Source organism: Sus scrofa, chromosome 5, assembly GCF_000003025.6.
Source record: "Sus scrofa isolate TJ Tabasco breed Duroc chromosome 5, Sscrofa11.1, whole genome shotgun sequence".
In the NCBI taxonomy this organism is placed as follows: Eukaryota; Metazoa; Chordata; class Mammalia; order Artiodactyla; family Suidae; genus Sus; species Sus scrofa.
In genome coordinates, this window is record NC_010447.5 from 14888912 (window position 1) to 14910357 (window position 21446).

General features: G+C 47.5%; 1 protein-coding gene across 1 annotated transcript; it reads right to left on the reverse strand.

Moving 5' to 3' along the window:
- DDX23 (DEAD-box helicase 23) lies at window positions 40–20830 on the reverse strand. Its single transcript, XM_021091587.1, has 17 exons — window positions 20693–20830; window positions 10055–10263; window positions 9304–9414; window positions 7657–7750; window positions 7479–7544; window positions 6797–6935; window positions 6394–6527; window positions 6161–6273; window positions 5785–5928; window positions 5464–5689; window positions 5085–5230; window positions 4087–4264; window positions 3129–3371; window positions 2546–2697; window positions 2249–2357; window positions 1392–1566; window positions 40–959 (listed from the first exon to the last, which is right to left on the reverse strand). Exons 2-17 carry the CDS (start codon window positions 10261–10263, stop codon window positions 736–738), a joined length of 2463 nt encoding a protein of 820 aa, XP_020947246.1. The 5' UTR covers window positions 20693–20830; the 3' UTR covers window positions 40–735.

Sequence of the window (21446 nt, forward strand, 5' to 3'; positions counted from 1 at the left end):
AAGGACCTGGGACATGAGTTTAGCCAGAACTAGACACAGGCTTAATATTCGTGTATTTATTCTCAGAACATACAAACTCATCTTTTCAGAGAATAGAAAACAGAAATTTCACTCTGACTTCAAGATGGACTCAGCCAGCTCACCCTGTCCCCAAATCTACTAAAAAAATTCCCTGGGTGAGATATGCCTAGAGTGCACAGCACCCCCTGGCACGGGGGCTGTGCACACACAGCTCTAAACAAGGCTCTCAACTTGTTTTATAATCCAAAAGGGCAAACAGCTGTCAAAAAGACAGTAGGAGTCCAAGGTCCATAATTCTCAGCGCCAGCTCCCCTGGGTCATCCAGGGCAATGATGGCGCTGCGGCAGCTTACGCAGTCAAGTCTGTGCCCAAGAAATCCCAGCCTGGCAGCCAGGTTTTTGTTCAGTCTGGGAGGCAATGCCAATTGGCTGCCCCCGTAACTGGCAAGAGCCAATGGCCCAATGCAATCCCAAAGCCTGCCAGAGGGGCGGGGCGGGGCCAGCATCTATGGTAATCTGTTCTCTCTGCCTCCTCCAGCAGCAGCGTCCTCTCCTTTCACAGCCCCGGGCTCAGGCCTTCAGACCTAAGGGTCTGGGCCAGAGGGAGTCTGACTGCTTCCTAAGCCCCCAGAAGTCTGAGGAGCTGGAAAGAGACATGAAGGTCCTGAAGAACAGGCTCCAGAGCATGGCCTTGAACCCTGGGAAGAGAACTGGGTCAGGCAAAGATGGTCTCTTCCCGACGCTTCTTCGTAAGGATGGTGCCTGGCTTGTGCTGGGCATCCGGGTGGTTGGCCAGCTCTGGGGGGCAGGAGGACACCGGGCTCTCCAGGATGGCTTGCTTCAGCTCATAGAACACGGCAGAGTCCTCCTTGGTGAGGAAGGTGATGGCCACACCACTCTTGCCTGCTCGTCCTGTGCGGCCAATGCGGTGGATATAATCTGAGGAGTGGGAGGGATGTCACTTGGGGCGCCAGGCCGGTCGCCCCAGTAAGTAGTGTCTGAAGCCTCCACGTCTAAAGGCACCGTCCTCCCGACCATCCTCCCCACCACAGCTCCAAGAGCAGTAAATACGGCAGAGCCCACAGGGCTCTCCCCGCCGGCACTGCCGAGGGTGGTCAGCCGATCACACCCAGAGCGAGCAGCCCAGCTCCGTCCTTCTCCACACCCTGGAGGCAGAGTGCTGCCCCGGGTGCTGGGACGCACCCCCAGGTGAGATAAAGGGCAGGAGCGCTTCTCACTGAGATCAGCAACCCTAGGCTCGGAGCTGTGAGTGGGCAGCTAGGTCCTCCTGGTGCAGCGCCCCAGCCTCTAGGAGAGAGGGGCAAGGAGCCTCCCTCGGCCTGGACTGAAGCTGCCTTCCCCTGCACTCACCTTCAATGTTTTTGGCCATATCGTAGTTGACAACCATAGACACGTCTTGGATGTCGATACCACGACCCGCCACGTCTGTAGCCACCAAGATATCCTTGGCCCCAGCCTTGAGGTTGGAGAGGGCAAACTCTCGCTGCTCCTGGCCTTTTCCACCATGCAGCGTACAAGCATTGTACTGTTGGAAGAATGGGGAGGTGAAGAAAGAGCAATGGGCTCGTGGAAGGACACAGCAGAGGGAGCGGGACAGGGAGGGTGATGCACAGAGCAGCAGGGGAGAAGGCGAGGGGGAGGAGGGAGGAGAGGACGGATGAGCTGAAGAAAGGGATGGGAGAGACAGGAGGCGGGTGGGGATGGGAGGGGTGGACAGACAGGGCAAGGTCAAAGGTCAAAGCCATCAGGGGTGAGATGCAGAGCCGGACAGATGAGAGGTAATGTGACAGAGCATGAGGGTGAGCGATGAGGGTGGAAAGCAGGGACCAAGAACTTGAAGGAGTTTAAGCGCTGAGTGGAGAGGACAACCCCCCCCCCAGCAACATCAGCGTCAGGAGTACAGGACACTGATGACTGCCACCCCCTCCTGGCCACACCATCCCCTCCCCCAAACATCCATAAACACACTCTGCCACATCCCTCAGACCCTGCCCGGAGATATGGCTCAAAACCTCTCCCTGGCCCAGCCCACTGGGAAGGAGGCCCAAGGCAGGTGTGACCCACCAACCACCCTTCTCCCTTGTTCAATACTGGAGAGGTTCAAGAACGGGGCGGGGGGGGCACTGAGAGCAGGAGCCCAGGGGCCCGTCTAGTTCCAGAAGGCAGCACCCAAGAGGCCAGGCTTCACCCTCCCCTGCCAGACACACCCCCATCTTCTCCAGGGATTTGGCCAAAACATCACAGCCTTTCTTCTGGTTGACAAAAATGATGATGGGTGGATCAAAGCCTTGCTCCAAGATTGCCAGCAGCTTTTTCCTGGGGAGAAGAGGAAGAGAAAACTGAGAAGCATGCTAGCTTCCACACCAAGTGAAATGCCCAACCTGTGGCATTCTGAACAAGAAAACAGAAGCTCGCTCACACGGCAGATCAGTCGCTATCCAGCCACCGCTCACACCAAACAAGCCCCTGCTCCACCACGGGCCCCGGCTCAGGTGTTTGCATACCTCTTTTCTGACTCTGACATGAGGAAGACCTTCTGTTCCACTCGTTCGTGGGGCTTGCCTGCAGAGCCAATGTACACCACAGCAGGTCGCCGAAGGTAGCTCCGGGCCAGACGCTCCACCGCTGGGGGCATGGTGGCCGTGAACATGACTGTCTGTGAAAAAAGCAAGTTAAGCCCTGGGCCCAGGCAGACACATCACATGTGCTACCACCAGAACAGGTAGCGCAGCCTGAGCTAAAGAATCGGAATGAGCCGTGTGTGGGTTCCGACAGGAAGCGATGCCGCAGGCAACTGTCCTGGGCTTCCCACATCTTTCCTCAGGGCCTGTTCGGCGCTTTACACCCTATGAGGACAGGATGGGCTGAGAGCATGTGCCAGTACCCGTGGTGGGTGGTGGCATGACTCCTTGGGATCCACCCCTCCTCCAGGGCTAAGGGGCTGCACCGCTAGGACTGTGAGGACTGTACCGAGCCACCCTCACCATTCTGGAAACATGTACTCTGGGCCCGCCCTTGGGCGAGACGCGCCCTGGAGCACGTCTGGCAACTTGCCCAACTTTCCCCAGCTCAGGGGAACAGCCTTACTTGGCGGTACTTATGTTTTCCAGACTCGAAGTTGGCCAACATCTTCTCAGGGTCCTCGGCCTCGTCCGTGTCCGGCTTCTGGTTGCTGACGGGCATGTGCTCCAGGATCTTCTGGACGTCTGGCTCAAAGCCCATGTCAATCATCCTGTCCGCCTCATCCAGAACCACATAGGTACAGCGGCTCAGCACCAGGTAGCGGTTCTCCAGCACATCAATCAGACGTCCTGGGGTAGCGATCACTATCTGGGGGGGTACAGTGGAATCACGTGCAGCCCCAGCAGATACCCTTTCTTCTCCCTCCTGTGAACTATCCACCCGCTTGTGCACAAGATCCCCAACGCTAAGGACCTTGGACCCCCACCTCCAGTTATGTTTGACAGCGACCGTTCCTTGAACTGGCATGAAATCACTTGTTGCTACCTTGGAGTTTTTCAGGAGTGAACGGGGTCTCAGTAAGGCCCAGGGGTCAGACAGGAGAGGCAAAATCAATAGGAACTTTCTCAGATGGAAGAGACTAAGAGATACTGTGGAGGGGGCTGAATACAGGGATTACACTAGGAAGCCTGCAGAAGATCCAATTCCTACAGCAGACTTCTTGTAAAACACCCTCCTCCCCTACTCGAAGAAGAAAGCAACACACGAAACCCAGGACGTGGTTCGGGCAGAGTACATCATGGGCCCAGCCTTCACATATGAATCTCAGCTCTGCACACCGCCAGCTGTGACTTTGGGCCAGTTATTAACCTGAGCCTCAGCTTCATCTGCAAAATGGAGATACCATTATCTATTCTCATACAGTGATTGTGGGAATTAATGCCTAAGTCCTCCATAAATAACAGCACACATTTATAAACCAGCCCTTTCCTTCATTGCTGTACATCTACGGCAGAAATAGAAAGAGTCCCAAAAGAGAGAGCCTTCCCAAATGGCCAGCTGGCTGCTGGCTAGGTGAACAAACCTCACAACCCATGCGCAGCCTGAAGCCCTGGTCTTCTCTGGAGATGCCACCAATGACAGCCACAGTGCGGATGCCTAGCGGCTTCCCAAACTTGATGGTCTCTTCCTCAATCTGCTGAGCCAGCTCACGAGTGGGGGCCAGGATGATGGCATAAGGGCCCTGGTCTGACTCTTCGATCCTGTGGTAAATGGGGCATCCCGCAGTTTCATGAGCTTTGGTTCTCATCCAACCACAAACAGGAGCAAGACAAAATCACTCTTAAGGGCAGCTGAGGGAATGGGGAGGGTGGTGGAAAAAAAATGCAACAATTGCCCTTAAAAATTAGACACCAGGGAGTTCCTGCTGTGGCACAGTGGGTTAAGAATCCCACTGCAGGGAGTCCCTGCTGCAGCTCAGCAGTAGCAAACCCAACTAGTATCCATGATGACATGGGTTTGATCCCTGGCCTCACTCGGTGGGTTAAGGATCCGGCATTGCTGTGAGCTGTGGTGCAAGCTGCAGATATGATATTGCTGTGGCTGGCAGCTAGAGCTCTGATTCGACCCCTAGCCTGGGAATTTCTGTATGCCATACAGCCCTAAAAAGACAAAAAAAAAAAAAAAAGAATCCAACTGCAGTGGCTTGGGTTGCTGCAGAGGTGCTGGTTGGATCCCCAGCCAGGCACAGTGGATTACAGATCCAGCATCGCCACAGCTGTGGCACAGGCTGCAGCTGCAGCCCAGATGCAATCCCTGGCTTGGGAGCTCATGTATGCCATGGGTGCGGCCATAAAAAATAAACACATAAAAAAATTAGACTCTAGGATATCCGACCTCTCTTGGGAGTGGTCCTTGCAGGCAATAAAATTATACACTTCTTTGACAACATGATTATTCCCGGATATCTGATCCAGACTAAAGAAGACTTAAAAAGAAACCAAACTCTCATTTGCCACTTTCACCATTCCTACCCGGTCAAACTCAGTCAAACCCAGTCTAACCGGTGTCGGATGAGCTCACCTGTCAATTTTGGGGAGGGTGGTAATCCAGACCAGCAACGGGATGAGGAATGCTGCTGTCTTGCCGCTGCCAGTCTCAGCCACTCCAATGATGTCACGATTCTGTAGCCCAATGGGGATTGCCTGGCGCTGGATAGGTGTTGGTTCCTGCAGTGACCCAGAGAGTAACAGGTACCAGCTGAATTATATTACCTGGGCTACTGCTGACAGAGTGGGCAGCCAGTCTAGCACAATGAGAGGACAGTTCACAGGAATGGGGTCCAAGAAGAAACACAATCAACAAACAATACCCCTAGCAGAAAGCAAGAGACGGCATCACCTTGGTGCCCACTGGCAGAGAAGACACCACGGGTGTTCTGGGCCAATCTGCTCCTTCGTACCTTGTAGCCACACTTATCGATGACCTCCAAGATGTGTGGGGGCAGAGAAGAGTCTTTCCAGGATCGGATGGGATTGGGGATCTTGCCACCTTTGGTGGTGATGCTGTAGTCCTCACGGAAGATCCGCCAGTCCCTGTCTGTCATCTCATCCAACTTCTTCTGGGACCAATGCCGGTCATCCCAACGTTGCTTGGCTTCCTTCTTACGAAGTTTGCGGAGTCTTGCCCTGGAGCAGGACATGGGGGGTTGGTGGGGTCTGATCCTCCACCTCCTTCTCGCAGACTCAGCTCTGCCCATCCACCCCTAGCCCTGACCACTCACTCCTCCTGCTCCTTTTCTTCCAGGGTCCGCCTCTTCTCCATTAGGTCTCCATAGAAGCGAGACTGCTCTCGTTTCTGCTGCTTTAGGTCAATGCCTGCAATGAAGCCTCGCCCCAACAACTGCACCTGGTGCCGTTCTTTGTACCTGGGTTGAGATGGAGGAAGAGGGAAGGGGCTGCTGAGCACAAGGATGGGAAGGCAGACTACCAACATGGACCAGTCCCCCTTCCAGCCGGGTCTTTCCTTGCCCAGAGGGCTGGCTAACTACGAGTTTACCTATGTCCCCATCCCAGTATATCTTACTTCTACCTCTGCAGTCACTAGTTCTCTAACTGCCTAGTTTAAAAGACCAGGTACTGAGGCCCGAAGCCACTCACAGTGGGTTGTAGTCGATGGACGTGTCCTCAGAGGCGTCCCACTCAAAGACAAACTTGCGGTCGTTGAGATGCCTTGTCCGGCGCCGCTTCTTGATGCCACCTAGGTAACGCTCCTGCCCAGGGACAGAACACAAAGCCCATCAAGCAGGAGGCCCAGATCTCACAGACAGAGATCAGAACGGGCAATCCTCACTTGTGGTGGAGGGCAGGGAAGACAGAGCCGAGGCCTGCACCTTAATGGCATGCAGCTCCTTGCTCTTATCCTTCTCCTCCCGGATCTTCTGCCGCCCCTCCTCGTCCTCATTTCCATTGGTCTCTCGCTCCATCCTCTCCCGCCGTTCCCTCCGTTCCCGTTCCTGAGGGTCTTCTGCAGACCAAAGAAAGCAAAGCTGCAGAACTCAGTGGAAGAGAAAAGAGTGGAAGTCACGGAGAAGATCCAGACAATACACATCAAGTGGGTAAAAAAAAAGGGGGGGTTAAGATACAGGGAAAATGGAGACATTTCTCTCAAAAACCTGCCCCAGCCTTCCCTCTTCTAAACTCAGGGCTGACAAGGTTCTAGCTCTCCTGGGTGACACCACAATCCCATCCCACCCTTTCCTACCCCATCCAGGGGTACAGAGCAAGAAGACGAACCTAACATTTTCCTGCCCAAGTCTTGGAACTGTTTCCTTTTCTTCCTCTCTTCTTCAAGCATCCTCTGCCGCTCTTCCACCTCCTGCTGCCGTCGCTTTAGGGCCTCAGCCTCTCGTTCTGCTTTGGAGAGGAACTTGGGCTACAGAATAGAATATGACTGTAAACAAAGGATCTGGGAACAGAATATAATCATATCACTGATGGCAAAATGGCAGGAGGCCCAAAAATATCTGCCCAGGCATTAAACCTGTTAAGGAAAACAGAAATAGGCCTAGGCCCCTGTTATGGGTTAACCTGTGTCCTCTCCCCCCTCAATTCAGATGTTGAAGCCTTAACCGCTAGTACCGCAGAAGGTGACTGTATTTGGAGACAGAGCCTTTAAGGAGATTAAGGTAAAATGAGGCTCCAAGAGTGGGCCCTAAACAATCTGGCTGTGTCCTATTAAGAAGAGAAAGTCTGGCCAGCAGAGGCAGCAGAGGCATGCACACCCAGAGGAAGATCATGGGAGAATGGAAAGGATATCCACCAACAAGCCAAGGAGAGAAGCCTCAGAAGAAACAGTCCCATCTGATCTCGGGCTTCTAGCCCCCAGAACCGATAAAATAAAGTTCCACTGTTTAAGTCACGCAGCCTGTGGTGTTCTGTTACAGCAGCCAACTAATACAGACCCTCGAGCTCTTACCTTAGCCTCAGCCTCTTCCTCAGCCTTTTTCTTGGCCAGGAGTTCCTCCAGGGATAATGGCTGCGCCTGAAGATAAAACACAGGACTTCAGTCCAGAGGCTCTCTTCCTTTGAAGAACAACAAATCGGCCTTGAACTGAAGAGGAAGATGAGGGGAAAAAAATCCTTCCTCTTCTTACCTTAGGCTTCTTATCGCCATGTTCATCCTCTTCATCCTTCTTGAAGTCTCTGTCTTTCCGAGACTTAAAATCTTTTCCTCGGCCAGGAGATAAGCTTTAAAGCAAAGGAACAGGAAAGGTCCATGTCACTATCACTCTTATTCCGGCCTCTGGATGAGGTTCAGACTGCGCCCCCAAAACGGGATAAAAGTTTTGCCACAACTTAACAAGAATGGTTCACAGTCATCCAACAAGTCTGAAGCTCTGTTTGCAGGCCTGGTCCCTCTGCCTCCTCTGAAACCTAATGATGGCCTTGTCTTGGCCCCATTCTACCTGGATCTCCTTTTCTGAGACTAATTTCTGAGAAGTGGGTCTTCACTACTGACAGCAAAAATATTTCCTCCAAATATTACTCAGCTATAGAAAAAGAATGAAATACTGCCATTTGTAGCAACATGAATAGACCTAGAGATTATCATAGGTGATATCATAGGTGCCTACGATTATCATAGGTGACTTCTAGGTGAAGTTAGGCAAAGACAAATATTACATGCTATCACTTATATGTGGAATCTAAAAAATAATACAAATGAATTACTTACAAAACAGAAACAGACTCACAGACATAGAAAACAAACTTATGGTTGCCAGGGGGGAAGGGAGGGTGGGAGGGATAAATTAAGAATATGGGACTAACAGATACACACTACTGTATATAAAATAAATAGCAAGGATTTACTGTGGAGCGCAGGCAACTATATTCAATATCTTTTAATAACCTACGATGGAAAAGAATTGGAAAAAAAATTAGGAGTTCCTGCTGTGGCACAAGGGGATCAGCAGTGTCTCTGCAGCACTGCAGAGACCAGAATGCAGGTTCAATCCCCTGCTCGGCATAGTGGGTTAAAGGATCCGGTGTTGCCACAACTGTGGCATAGGTCGCAACTGTGGCTCGGATGTGATCCCTGGCTGGGAACTCCATGTATCGCAGGGCAGCCAAAAAAAAAAAAAGTTTGTTTCCTCCAAACAGCATATGCATGTCAGAAAAAATAAAAAATCTTGCATTACTTTATAATACACGATGAATGTAGCCGACGGGGCCACCCACATACACCCTTCACAGACAATGCTACGTATGTCCTCTCCTCAGTTCCTCTTCCTACCAGGCCCACTAAGCTTTCCCCCACACCTGCTATAAGCTGAATCTACAAGGGCTATCAAACTTCCACTGAGTTTGCTATGAGAATTCTATCCTTTGTCCTGAATTCTAACCTATACATTCAGGGTCTAATAAAACTCTGTACAGCAAGTTTCCAGAACAAAGAGACCAAGACACAGCTGCATTATGCTATCCTAATAAATACACGTTGCACATTCTGGATAGAAAACTGAATGGTCTGATGGAGCTAAAGGAATGTTCTGTTGGCTGGTAACCTTTTCAAATTAATTTCTAAATTCTAAGAGCCAGCTGATTCTCAAGAGGAGGTGACTTCACTAACTGGTGACACCTTCTAAAGATGTGTGCTTTCTATAAAAGATAGCTCTGCAGTAACTACCAATAGGATTTGCTATGGAAAATTTACTTTCCCACGAAGCTGAGCCAGCTGAGATGCAAAGAGGAAGAGACGACAGCGTTGCCCTAAAGCCCCCTCCCACTCCCTCAGGTACCTGGATCGCTTGCGGTCCTTGTCCCGTCTGTGTCCATCCTTATCCCGATCTCGGTCCTTCTTATTCCGATCTCGCTCCTTATCTCGCTCTCGTTCTTTGTGCCTGCGGTCTCTGAAGACAGCACATTTAAGAAATCATGGGATGCTTCACTGCAGCCCTAAGGAGGTTTTCAGGCTCTTTTCTCCCCAGAGTAATATTTTACAAATTGGAAAATGTCTTTCCCAAGAAGCTATGAGGGAATTTGAAGAATTTCTTCGAGCTCATAGTTGCTCTGCTAAGTATTAACAGCAATGACAGGTCACTAAGTGAATAGGTGAACTACCTTCCCTAATCAGCTGGATCTCTATTTTACAAGTTTCCTCTTAACTTTTTTTTTTTTTTTTTTTTTTTTGATTTTTAGGGCCACACCCTCACCCAGGCTAGGGGCTGAATCAGAGCTACAGCTGCTGGCCACAGCAAAGCAGGATCCCAGCCATGTCTGTGACCTACACCAGAGCTCATAGCAACACCAGACCCCAGACCCCCTGAGCGAGGCCAGGGATGGAAGCTGCATCCTCATGGTTACTAGTAGGATTCGTTTCCACTCTGTCAATGGGAACTCCTCCCTCTTAAATTTAAGAGTTACTGGCTCACTCCGTGTACAGAAATGTATGAAAGACTACTGTCCTAAAAGTGGAGGCATCAGAGGAACCAAGAAAGAAGCTTGAAATGTCCACTCCTTTGCCGGGTAACAAACACAAGGCTCCTTTACCTTTCCGTAGACTTGGACCGGGACCGGGAACGAGAGCGGCTGCCTCCTCGCCGCCTATCCCTTGACCGATGCCGTTTCCTATCTTTAGATGGGGAAGACTTCCGGTCCCGGTCTCTATCCCGTTCTCGGTCAGGAGTCCGAGATCGCTTCCTTTCGTCCTTGGAAGGTGATGCATCACGGTCCTTCTTATCAGCCAGCTCTCCTGCCATCTATCATGGGTAAGAGCGGTATTTATTATGTATGAGGTACTGCTCTAAACTTTTTACATATAATTTACTTAATCTCAAACCCTCTGAGGTAGATATATTGGTATGCCTGCTTTATAAATGAAGAAACTGAAGCTCAGATATATAAACGAATTTGCCTAAGGACACATGGGTGTTAAATGTAAGCGTTTCAGGCAGTCTGGCTCCACACTGCTGCTGCTTCTTTTTTTTTTTAAAGTATTTTCTTTCTTTTCTTCAATTTTTTTTTTTTTTTTTTTTGCTTTTTGGGGCCACACCTGCAGCATACTGTGGTTCCTAGGCTAGGGCTCAAATTGGAGATACAGCTGCCGGCCTACACCACAGCCACTGCCAACTCGGAATCTCAGTCACATCTGCGACCTACACCACAGCTCATGGCAACAACGGATCCTAAACCCACTGAGCGAGGCCAGGGATCGAACCCATATCCTCATAGATACTAGCTGGATTCATTTCTGCTGCACCACAATGGGAACTCTACTTTCCTTCAATTTTAATTTTTTTTTTTTTTTTTTTTTTGGCTGTGCCCACAGCTGCATTCCCAGGTCAAGGATTGAACCTGAACCACAGTAGTGACAAGGCCAAACCCCCAACCACTAAGCCATCAGGGAACTCCTAGAGGCCCATTCTTATTTATTAATATTAGACTGTCTCTCTGGAATTCCTTTTTGTATATATTTATTTTCTAAAAGTATACAATGACCATACCTTATTTTTATAATTACACAGCAAGAGTATTAAAAGAAATGCTGGAGTTCCCGTCGTGGCGCAGTGGTTAACGAATCCGACTAGGAACCATGAGGTTGCGGGTTCGGTCCCTGCCCTTGCTCAGTGGGTTAACGATCCGGCGTTGCCGTGAGCTGTGGTGTAGGTTGCAGACGCGGCTTGGATCCCGCGTTGCTGTGGCTCTGGCGTAGGCCGGTGGCTACAGCTCCAATTGGACCCCTAGCCTGGGAACCTCCATATGCCGCGGGAGCGGCCCAAGAAATGGCAACAACAACAACAACAACAATAATGCCGAGGGAGCGGCCCAAGAAATAGCAACAACAACAAAAAAAAAAGACAAAAAAAAAATAAAAGAAATGCTAGTGAATGAATAGTGTGCTAGCTATCTCTAGAAACATCCTGCATTGCTTATCTTGGGGGTCTATTAGGTCTGCCTGCTCACCAGGTTCAGTCAATACATACACATCTAAGGGAGATAAGTTTTCTTGAACCAATAAAGAACACTCAAAAGAAAAAATAAAACTTAAAATCTGAGGAGTTTCCATTGTGGTGCAGTGGGTTAAAAATCCAACTAGTGTCCATGAGGATTCAGGTTCAATCCCTGGCCTTGCTCGGTGGGTTAAGGATCCGGTGTTGCCAAAAGTTTCCCTGAAGGTTGCAGATGCTGCTCAGATTTGGTATTGCTGTGGCTGTGGTGTAGGCCAGTGACTGCGGCTCCAATTCAACCCCTAGCCCGGGAAATTACATAAGCCAAGGGTGTGGCCCTAAAAAGAAAAAAAAAAAAAGCTCGAATTTGAGATTTGGGATTATAATCAGCACCTCAAGGAAAACCTAAATTCAAATAGAGAAATTCATAGTGGCATTGGTGGTACAGCGGTGAGCATAGCTGTTTTCCAAATAGAGAAATTCACTTCTATTCAGATTAAAAAAAATGTTCTCCTAGTTACACAAAGGCGAAAACTTGGTGGAGGGTACACAGGACCTCCATGCACTTTGGTTATTCAACTTCCTGTGAACCTGTAATTATTTTAGAATTAAAAATAAAGGAAGGAAGGAGGAAAGGAGGAAGAAGTGTTTCAAAAACTAGAGGTCAGAGTTCCCGCTGTAGCTCAGTGGGTTAAGAACCCAACTAGTATCCAAAAAACTATAGGTCACAGATGTTCTGACTGACGTTCCCTATTCAGATTTGTACAGCCTCGATCATGATCCAGACACATGAAAAGTTTGAGCAAGAATTAGTTCTGTCCCCTTCCTGCCTGGGGGACAGTGAACACTGTTTGCCACACGGTCAACTACAAAATCTACTTCAGCCAGGTGCTAAAATGACAGCAAATCTCAATCTATCTCGATTCCACTATCACCACCACCACCACCATCATCCATAAACCTAAGGATATATTTCAAAACTTAGTATATTTCTAGAAACATACAGCCCACCAAATCTGAATCAAAAAGAAATAGATAACTTGAATAGACCAATCACCAGAAGTGAAACAGAATCTGTAATTAAAAAAAACAAAACAAAACAAAAAAACGGAGTTCCCATCGTGGCGCAGTGGAAATGAATCTGACTAGGAACCATGAGGTTGCAGGTTTGATCCCTGGTCTCACTCAGTGGGTTAAGGATCTGGCAATGCCGTGAACTATGGTGTAGGTCGAAGACACAGCTCAGATCCCACGTTGCTATGGCTGTGGTGTAGGCCAGCGGCTATAGCGCCGATTCAACCCCTAGCCTGGGAACCTCCATATGCCACAGGTTTGGCCCTAAAAAGAAAAAAAAATTTTTTTTTTAATTTTTAAAAACTCCCTACAAACAAAAGTCCAAGGCCAGATGGCTTCACAGGTGAATTCTGCCTCTAACAAACACACAAAGAAGAACTTATACTGATCCTTCTCAAACTCTTCCAAAAGCTTGAAGAGGAAGAAACTCCCAGAGACATGCTATGAAGCCACCATCACCCTCATACCAAAAATAGACAAAGACACTACCAAAAAAGAAAATTACAGGCCAATATCTTTGATGAACACAGATGCAAAAATTATCAACAAAATATTAACAAACTGAATCAAACAACATATGAAAAAGATCATGTACAGGAGTTCCCACTGTGGCTCAATGGGACTGGCAGTGTCTTGGAGCACTGAGATGCAGGTTTAGTCCTCAGCCCAACAAAGTGGGTTAAGGATCTGGCGTTGCCGCAGTTGCAGCTTAGGTCGCAACAGCAGCTAGGATCTGATCCCTGGCCCGGGAACTCCATTGCTGCCAGGCAGCCCCCCAAAAAAGCTCATATACCACAACCAAGTTGGATCCATCCCAAGGTCACAAAGATGGTTCGTTCAACATACACAAATTAATCAATGTGATACACCACATCAACAAAAGACAAGACAACCACATGATCACCTCAACAGATGAAGGAAAAGCATTCAATAAAATTCAACATCCATTCATGACAAAAACTCTTACCAAAATGTGTACAGAGGAAACATATCTCAACATAATAAAAGCTATTTACAATAAACCCACAGCCAATATAATACTCAGTGCTGAAAAGCTGAAAGGAAAGGCTTCCCACTAAAATCTGGAACAAGACAAGGATGCCAATTCTCACCACTTCACTTCAATATAGTACTGAAAGTCCTAGCCACAGCAATCAGACAAGAAAAAAAAAAAAAAAAAAAAGCTATTCAAATTGGTAAGGAAGAGGTAAAACTGTCATTATATTATATGTAGATGATATGACACCATACTTAGAAAATCCTGAAGACTCCACTCAAAAACTACTAGAACTGATAAATGATTTCAGCAGGATACAAGATTAACATAGAGAAATAAGTTGCATTTCTTTACACTAACAATGAAATATCAGGAGTTCCTGTTGTGGCTCAGTAGAAATGAATCTGACTAGTAAACATGAAGATGCAGGTTCAATCCCTGGCCTCACTCAGTGAGTTAAGAATTTGGCACTGCCTCGAGCTTTGGTGTAGGTCACAGACTCAGCTTGGCTCCTGAGTTGCTGTGGTTGTGGCTGTGGCCGCCAGCCGCAGCTCCAATTAGACCCCTACCCTGGGAACTTCCATATGTCGTAGGTGCAGAAAGAGGAGTTCCCGTCATGGCTCAGTGGTTAACGAATCCGACTAGGAACCATGAGGTTGCGGGTTCGATCCCTGGCCTTGCTCAGTGGGTTAAGGATCTGGCGTTGCCCTGAGCTGTGGTGTGGGTCACAGACATGGCTCGGATCCTGCGTTGCTGTGGCTCTGGCGTAGGCCGGTGGCTACAGCTCCAATTCGACCCCTAGCCTGGGAACCTCCATATGCTGCAGGAGCGGCCCTAGAAAAGGGGAAAAGACAAAAAAAAAAAAAAAAAAGCCTAAAAGGAAAAAAAGAATACGTGTATCTTTAAACCCACTTATTTTTTGTTTTTGCTTTTCAAGGCTGCATCTGCATCAAATTTCCCAGGCGAGGGGTCGAATCAGAGTTGCAGCGGCAACTGCAGCTACCAGCCTATGCCACAGCCACAACCACAGCAACGTGACATCCGAGCTGCATCTGTGACCTATACCATGGCTCACAGCAATGTCAGATCCTTAACCCACTGAGCAAGGCCAGGGATTAAACCCATATCCTCATGGGTACTAGTTAAGGTTCGTAACCCACTGAGCCACAAAGGGAACTCCCTCCCACCTTATTATTTTATTAGGACATAATATACTGTATTTTTATGTAAAGGGATTTGGAGAAGAACAGTTCTGGATACAAATACTGGCTTCACTTAATAACCACATGATTTTCAACCATTTACTTTCTATCCCAGTTTTTATAGCAAAAATTGCTAAGATTATTAAGTAAAATTTGTCCCAAAAGTAGTACACTAATTAGAACAAAATTGTTTTCATTAATCTTTTAAATTGTAAGTGCCACTGACATGATTTTAATTATTATTCTTTATGATTAAACTTTACAACTTACTTTTAAAAAAAAAACCACACATTTAAAATCATGCCAAAAACAAAAACAAAAAACCCACAAAATTTAGGAATCAACCTCACCAAGGAGGTAAAAGGCTTATATGTGCTGAGAACTACAAAACATTAATAAAGGGAACTGAAGATGATGCAAAGAAATGAAAAGCCAGCCCATTCTCTTGGGCTAGAAGAATTAACATTGTTAAAATGGCCATACTACTCAAAGCAATCTAGAGATTTAATGCAATCCTTATCAAATTACCCATGAGATTTTTCACAGAACTGGAACAAATAATCCTAAAATTTATAAGGAACCATAAAAGACCTAGAATCGCCAAAGCAAACCTTAGGAAAAATAACAAAGCAGGAGGCATAACCCTCCTAGACTTCATATTTACTACAAAGCTATAGTAATCACGCATTGCTGTGGCTCTGGAGTAGGCTGGTAGCTACAGCTCCAATTCGACCCCTAGCCTGGGAACCTCCATATGCCATAGGAGCGGCCCTAGAAAAGGCAAAAAAGACCCAAAACACAAACAAACAAACAAAAAGCTACAGTAATCAAAACAGTATAGTACTGGCACAAAACAGACATATATGGATCAATGCAACAGAATAGAGAGCCCAGAAATAAACCCACACACCCACCTATGGACAATTTATCTTCGACAAAGGAGGCAAGAATATACAATGGGGAAAAGACAGTCTCTTCAGCAAGTGGTGATGGGAAAGTTGGACAGCCGCAGGTAAATCAATGAAGTCAGAATATACCCTCGCACGATACACAAAAATAACCTCAAAATGGCTTAAAGACTTGATTATAAGACATAACACCATAAAACTCCTAGAAGAGAACATAGGCAAAACATGCTCTGACATAAATCATACCGATGTTTTCTTAGGTCAGTCTCCCAAGGCCACAGAAATAAAAGCAAAAATAAACAAATGAGACCTAATCAAACCTACAAGCTTTTGCACAGCAAAGGAAACCATAAACAAAATGAAGACAGGAGTTCCCATTGTGGCGCAGCAGAAATGAATCTGACTAGGAACCGTGAGGTTGTGGATTTGATCCCTGGCCTCACTCAGTGGCTTAAGGATCCGGTGTTGCTGTGAGCTGTGGCGTAGGTCGCAGACCTGGCTCGGATTTGGCGTTGTTGTGGCTCTGGCATAGGCCAGCAGCAACAGTTCCAACAGTTCCAGTTAGACCCCTATCCTAGGAACCTCCATATGCCTCAGGTGCAGCCCTATAAGGACAAAAGACTGGGAGGAAATATTTGCAAATAATGCAACCGACAAGGGCTTAATTTCCAAAATACACAAACGGCTCATACAACTCAATAACAAAAAAACAAAGAACCCAATTGAAAAATGGGCAGAAGACCTAAACAGACATTTTGCCAAAGAAGACATACAGATGGCCAATAAGCACATGAAAAAATGCTCGTTATTGCTAATTATTAGAGAAATGCAAATCAAAACTACAATGAGGTACCATTTAATGATGGTCAGAATGGGAGCCAAAAGTTCAATCCCTGGCCTCCTCTCTCAGTGGGTTAATGGTCTAGCACTGCTGTGAGCTATGGTGTAGGTTGAAGACGTGGCTCGGATCTGGCATTGCTGTGGCATAGGCCAGCGGCTACAGCTCCAATTCAACCTCTAGCCTGGGAACCAGCATATGCCACAGGTGGGGCCCTAAAAAGACAAAAACAAAAAGATGTGGTGTACCTCCATGTACACATACACACACACAGGAATATTATTCAGCCATAAAAAAGAATGAAAAAATGCCATTTGCACAACATGGACAGACCTAGAGATTATCATACTAAGTGAAGGCAGAAAGAGAAAGACAAATACCACATGATACATATCACTTATAGGTAGAATCTAAAATTCATGGAGTTCCTGCTGCGGTGCAGTGGATTAGGAAACCAACTGCAGTGGCTCAGGTCACTGCAGGAGTGCAGCTTCTATCCCCTGCCCAGCACAGTGAGTTGAAGGATCCGACGTTCCAACTGTGGTGTAGGTAATAGCAGCTGTGGCTCAGATTTAATCCCTGGCCCAGGAACTTCTGTATGCCATGGGTGTGGCCATAAAATTAAAAAATAATAAAGTAAGGAGTTCCTGTTGTGGCTCAGTGGAAGCGAACCTGACTAGTATCCATAAGGACACAGGTTCAATCCCTGGCCTCACTCTGTGGGTTAAGGATCCAGCACTGCCATGAGCTGTGGTGGAGGTTGCAGATGAGGCTGAGATCCCATGTTGCTGTGGCTATGGCACAGGCCAGGAGCCACAGCTCAGATTCAACCCCTAGCCTGTGAACTTCTATATGCTGGTGTGGCCCTAAAAAGTAATAATAATAATAATAATAAAATAAAATTGGAGTTCCCGTCGTGGCGCAGTGGTTAACGAATCCGACTAGGAACCATGAGGTTGCGGGTTGATCCCTGGCCTTGCTCAGTGGGTTAAGGATCCAGTGTTGCCATGAGATGTGGTGTAGGTTGCAGATGCAGCTTGGATCTGGCATTGCTGTGGCTCTGGCATAGGCCAGCAGCTACAGCTCTGATTAGACCCCTAGCCTGGGAGCCTCCATATTCCGTGGGTGCAGCCCTGGAAAAGACAAAAAGACCAAAAAAAAAAAAAAAAAGTGGAAAGGGAACAGAGGGAGTGATGGATTGGGAGTTTGAGATTAGCAGATGCATGAATAAATAAATGAATAAACAAAAAAGTCCTACTATATATTCCGGTAATAAACCATAATGGAAAAGAACATGAAAAAGAATATAAATATATATGTATAACTGAGTCATTTTGCAGTATAGCAGAAATTAACACATTGTAAATCAACTATATTTCAATAAAATTATTTTTAATGTTTTTCTTTTTTTTTTTTTAGGGCTGCAGGTGTGGCATATGGAAAACCCCAGGCTAGGGATCGAATGGAAGCTGCAGCTACCAGCCTGCACCACAGCCACAGCAACTTGAGATCAGAATCACATCTGTGACCTACAGCAATGCTGGATACCTAACCTACAGAGCGAGGTCAGGGATCGAACCTGCATCCTCATGGATACTAGGCAGGCTCATTTCCATTGAGCCGCAAAGGGAACTCCTCAATAAAATTTTTTAAAAAACGAACTTATTTTATGTCCAAATGGTTCAGATGAAATATCAGTTCCCTAAACTTTAGCTTACAATTCCCATGTGATCCCTGCCATATATCTTTAAGAAGGTAGAGTAGGTAAAGAAAAGAAAAATTAACAAGTAGCACTTTCAAAAGGTGAGACAACCCATTTTACCCCAAAATTGCCTAAGGGGAGTTCCTATTGTGTCTCAGTGGGTTAAGAACCCAACATTGTCTCTGTGAGGATGTGGGTTTGAGCGCTGGCTTTGTTCAGTGGGTTAAGGATCTGGCATTGCTGCAAGCTGTGACAAAGGTCGCAGATGTGGCTTGGATCCAGTGTTGCTGTGGCTGTAGCACAGGCCTGCAGCTGCAGCTCTGATTTGACTTCGGGCCTGGGAACTTCCATATGCTGCAGGTGTAGCTGTAAAAAGGAAAAAAAAAAAAAGTAGACTTGTGCGGCTCAGGGGCAGTGAGGCAGTAACTTGGGGGAAGAACGATTCAAGATAAGTTCAGGGAGGTAGGCAGGAGTCAGATCCTGGAAGTGTGTTCTGGGCCAGAATAAGGGAACTTGGATTTTAATCTTACTGCAGTGGGAAACTTAGAAAGTTGTCAAACAGGAGGTGGTATGAACTTATTTTTCATTTTGATTACTTTGAATACTTTCACCACTACTTTGGTGCCTTACGAGAAAATATACAGTAGAGAGGCATGCGAAGACACAGAACAACTGAGAATGTTATTATAGTAGCACAGACAGGAGATGACAGCAGCTTGTTCTAGAAAAGTGGCAATGGAAATGAAAAGAAGGAGACTGCTTCAGGGCATATTTTGAAGGCAGAGCTGACAGGACTTACTGATGAAGCGAGGACACAAAAAGAGAGCTCCTAAATATGTGGTTTGACTAACATAAGTGGTTTGCGGTGCCATTAGTGACCAGAGCAGACTGGGGGGAAAAAAAAGATTTAGGAAGAAGTCAAAAGTTTCATTTTGACCATGTTGACTGTAAGATGTCAGTAAGAAAACCAAGTGGAGATTCCAGGAAAGCAGGTGAAAATGCAGTTCTGGAACTCAGGAGGCAGTGTGGAGACAATGATTTGAGTTATCAATACATAGATGGCGTTTAAAACCATTGGACGCTAAATAACATGACCTAAGTAAGCATTCTAGTTATAGAAGAGGACCCAGAATCAAGCTCTGGAACACTACATTTAGAGGCCAGGCACAGGAGGAGCCAGAGGAAAAAAACTGTTAAGAAACAACAACTAATAGGAGTTTCCGTCGTGGCGCAGTGGTTAACGAATCCGACTAGGAACCATGAGGTTGCGGGTTTGATTCCTGGCCTTGCCCAGTGGGTTAAGGATCCAGCGCTGCCGTGAGCTGTGGTGTAGGTCACAGATGTGGCTCGGATCCCGTGTTGCTGTGGCTGTGGTGTAGGTGGGCAGCTACAGCTCCGATTAGATCCCTAGCCTGGGAACCTCCATATGCTGCAGGAGCAGCCCTAGAAAAGGCAAAAAGACAAAAAAAAATAAGAATTAAAATTTAAAAAAACAGAAACAACAACTAATGAGAAAAAGAAAAATTAGTAAAGTATGGCGTCACAGAAGCCAAAAGTGTGTTTCAGTGAGGGAGTGGTTATCTGCATCAAGTGGAGAAAGACTAAGAGATGAAGGAGTGACCCTTACATTTAGAAAAGCAGAGATGGTTGGTGACCTTTGACAAGAGCTGTTTCGGTGGCATGGAGGGAGTAGAAGCCTGAGTGGAGTGAGTTTAGAAGAGTTAGAAGTGAGAATAAGAAGACAAGAAACGCAGGCAAGTTTTATTACAGGTACCGCTAACCTCCAGATCTTTGAGTTCCTCTACTCTTGCAGGGCAGGGGCAGAGTCTTTTTTTTCCCAGTCAATGAAGTGTGTACTTACCAAACATCCACTATATGCCAGGCACCGTGCTAGGCACTGTGTGAGTTACGAAAGGAAATCAGGAAGATCCTGTCCACGAGAAGCTTACAGAACAACAGAAGGTATGAGCCACATACCAAGATGAAGGCTCAGATGAATTATTACAGGAGTTCAAAGAAGTTTCCTTTCATTTGTAAGTGGGAAATTTGGAAAGATCTCTAGAGGAAGTGGCTCGAGCATTTAAATATAGGTAGAATTTGAAGATGTGTAATTGAAGGTGCCGGAAAGAAGCCCTTCCCGGCAAAAGAAATAACACAGGAGGCGCAGAGGCGGGAAAGCATGACTGGTTCTGGGAGAAAAGCCAGAGTTCCAATTTGGTTGGAGCAAGGGCTACTCGAAACATGAAGGAATAAGGTCGGGCTGGGGGTACCACAGGGTTGTGCCCACCGGCAAAGGTCCGGGCGTAACCACGTCCAGGAAGCTGCCCTGTGCCCCCAGGAACCAACACTCCCCCTGGGGCCCGCGCCCCTCCGCTCCCCCTCGGCAGAGCTTTCCAACCTCATGCCCCTTCCCTGAGGCGTTCTTCCCCGCCTCGCCCCGGAGGCAGGGGCCACTGCCGTGCCCTCACCCTCGCCCTCTGTGCAAGCTCGTGGGAATCGCTTCCACCGCCCGAGACTTACCACTCTTCAGTTCGAACCGCCCAACGCGGCCTCAACGTCGCCGAACAGCCGCCATCTTTCCCGTTTCCTGGTCGCCAGGCTGCTCGCCCGGCCGCGCGGCAAGCTGGGAAGACGAGTTCCTGGTGCTGGGGTGCGCCGGCTGACAACGAGGCCAGAGAACTACCAATCCCAGAGTGCACGGCGCGAGAGCCGGCCCTGGACCACCGGGGCCTCTGGGCAATGTGGTTCTCGAAACACTTGAGTCTGCGGGAGGAAGGGAGGAAGAGTTTTTCCTGGGTCGGCTCTCCTCAGAAAATTGTTCTCTCCGTGGGCGCAGTCCTATTAGAATAGGCTGGCTTTCCTAGCAGCTGCCTTTAAGGATTATCATGGCTTGTGGCTTACAACGGAGGAACTTAAGGCCTTCCTTAGATATCAATAGCACGTAATTGTAGTAGCAACTATAGTAACAACATCAAATACTTTACTGTTTGTGGGAAAGCATTTTTACCAAAAATCTGTGAGATAGGTGACTACCCCCATTTTACAGGTAGACAAACCAAAAGTTAAGTTACAGGAGCAGGCTACTATTTCCAGGGAGGGAGGGACAGTTCATTGTGGAAGACTGTCCCAGGTGTAGGAGGACATTTTAGTGATCCTAGCCCCGTGGTAACGCCCTAGTTATTATGACAACTCAAAGTGAGCCCACACAGGGGTTACAAAGACCGCCTGGAAGGATGGTAGCTCTGGGACTGTGGCACCTGGTTTTCTCAACATT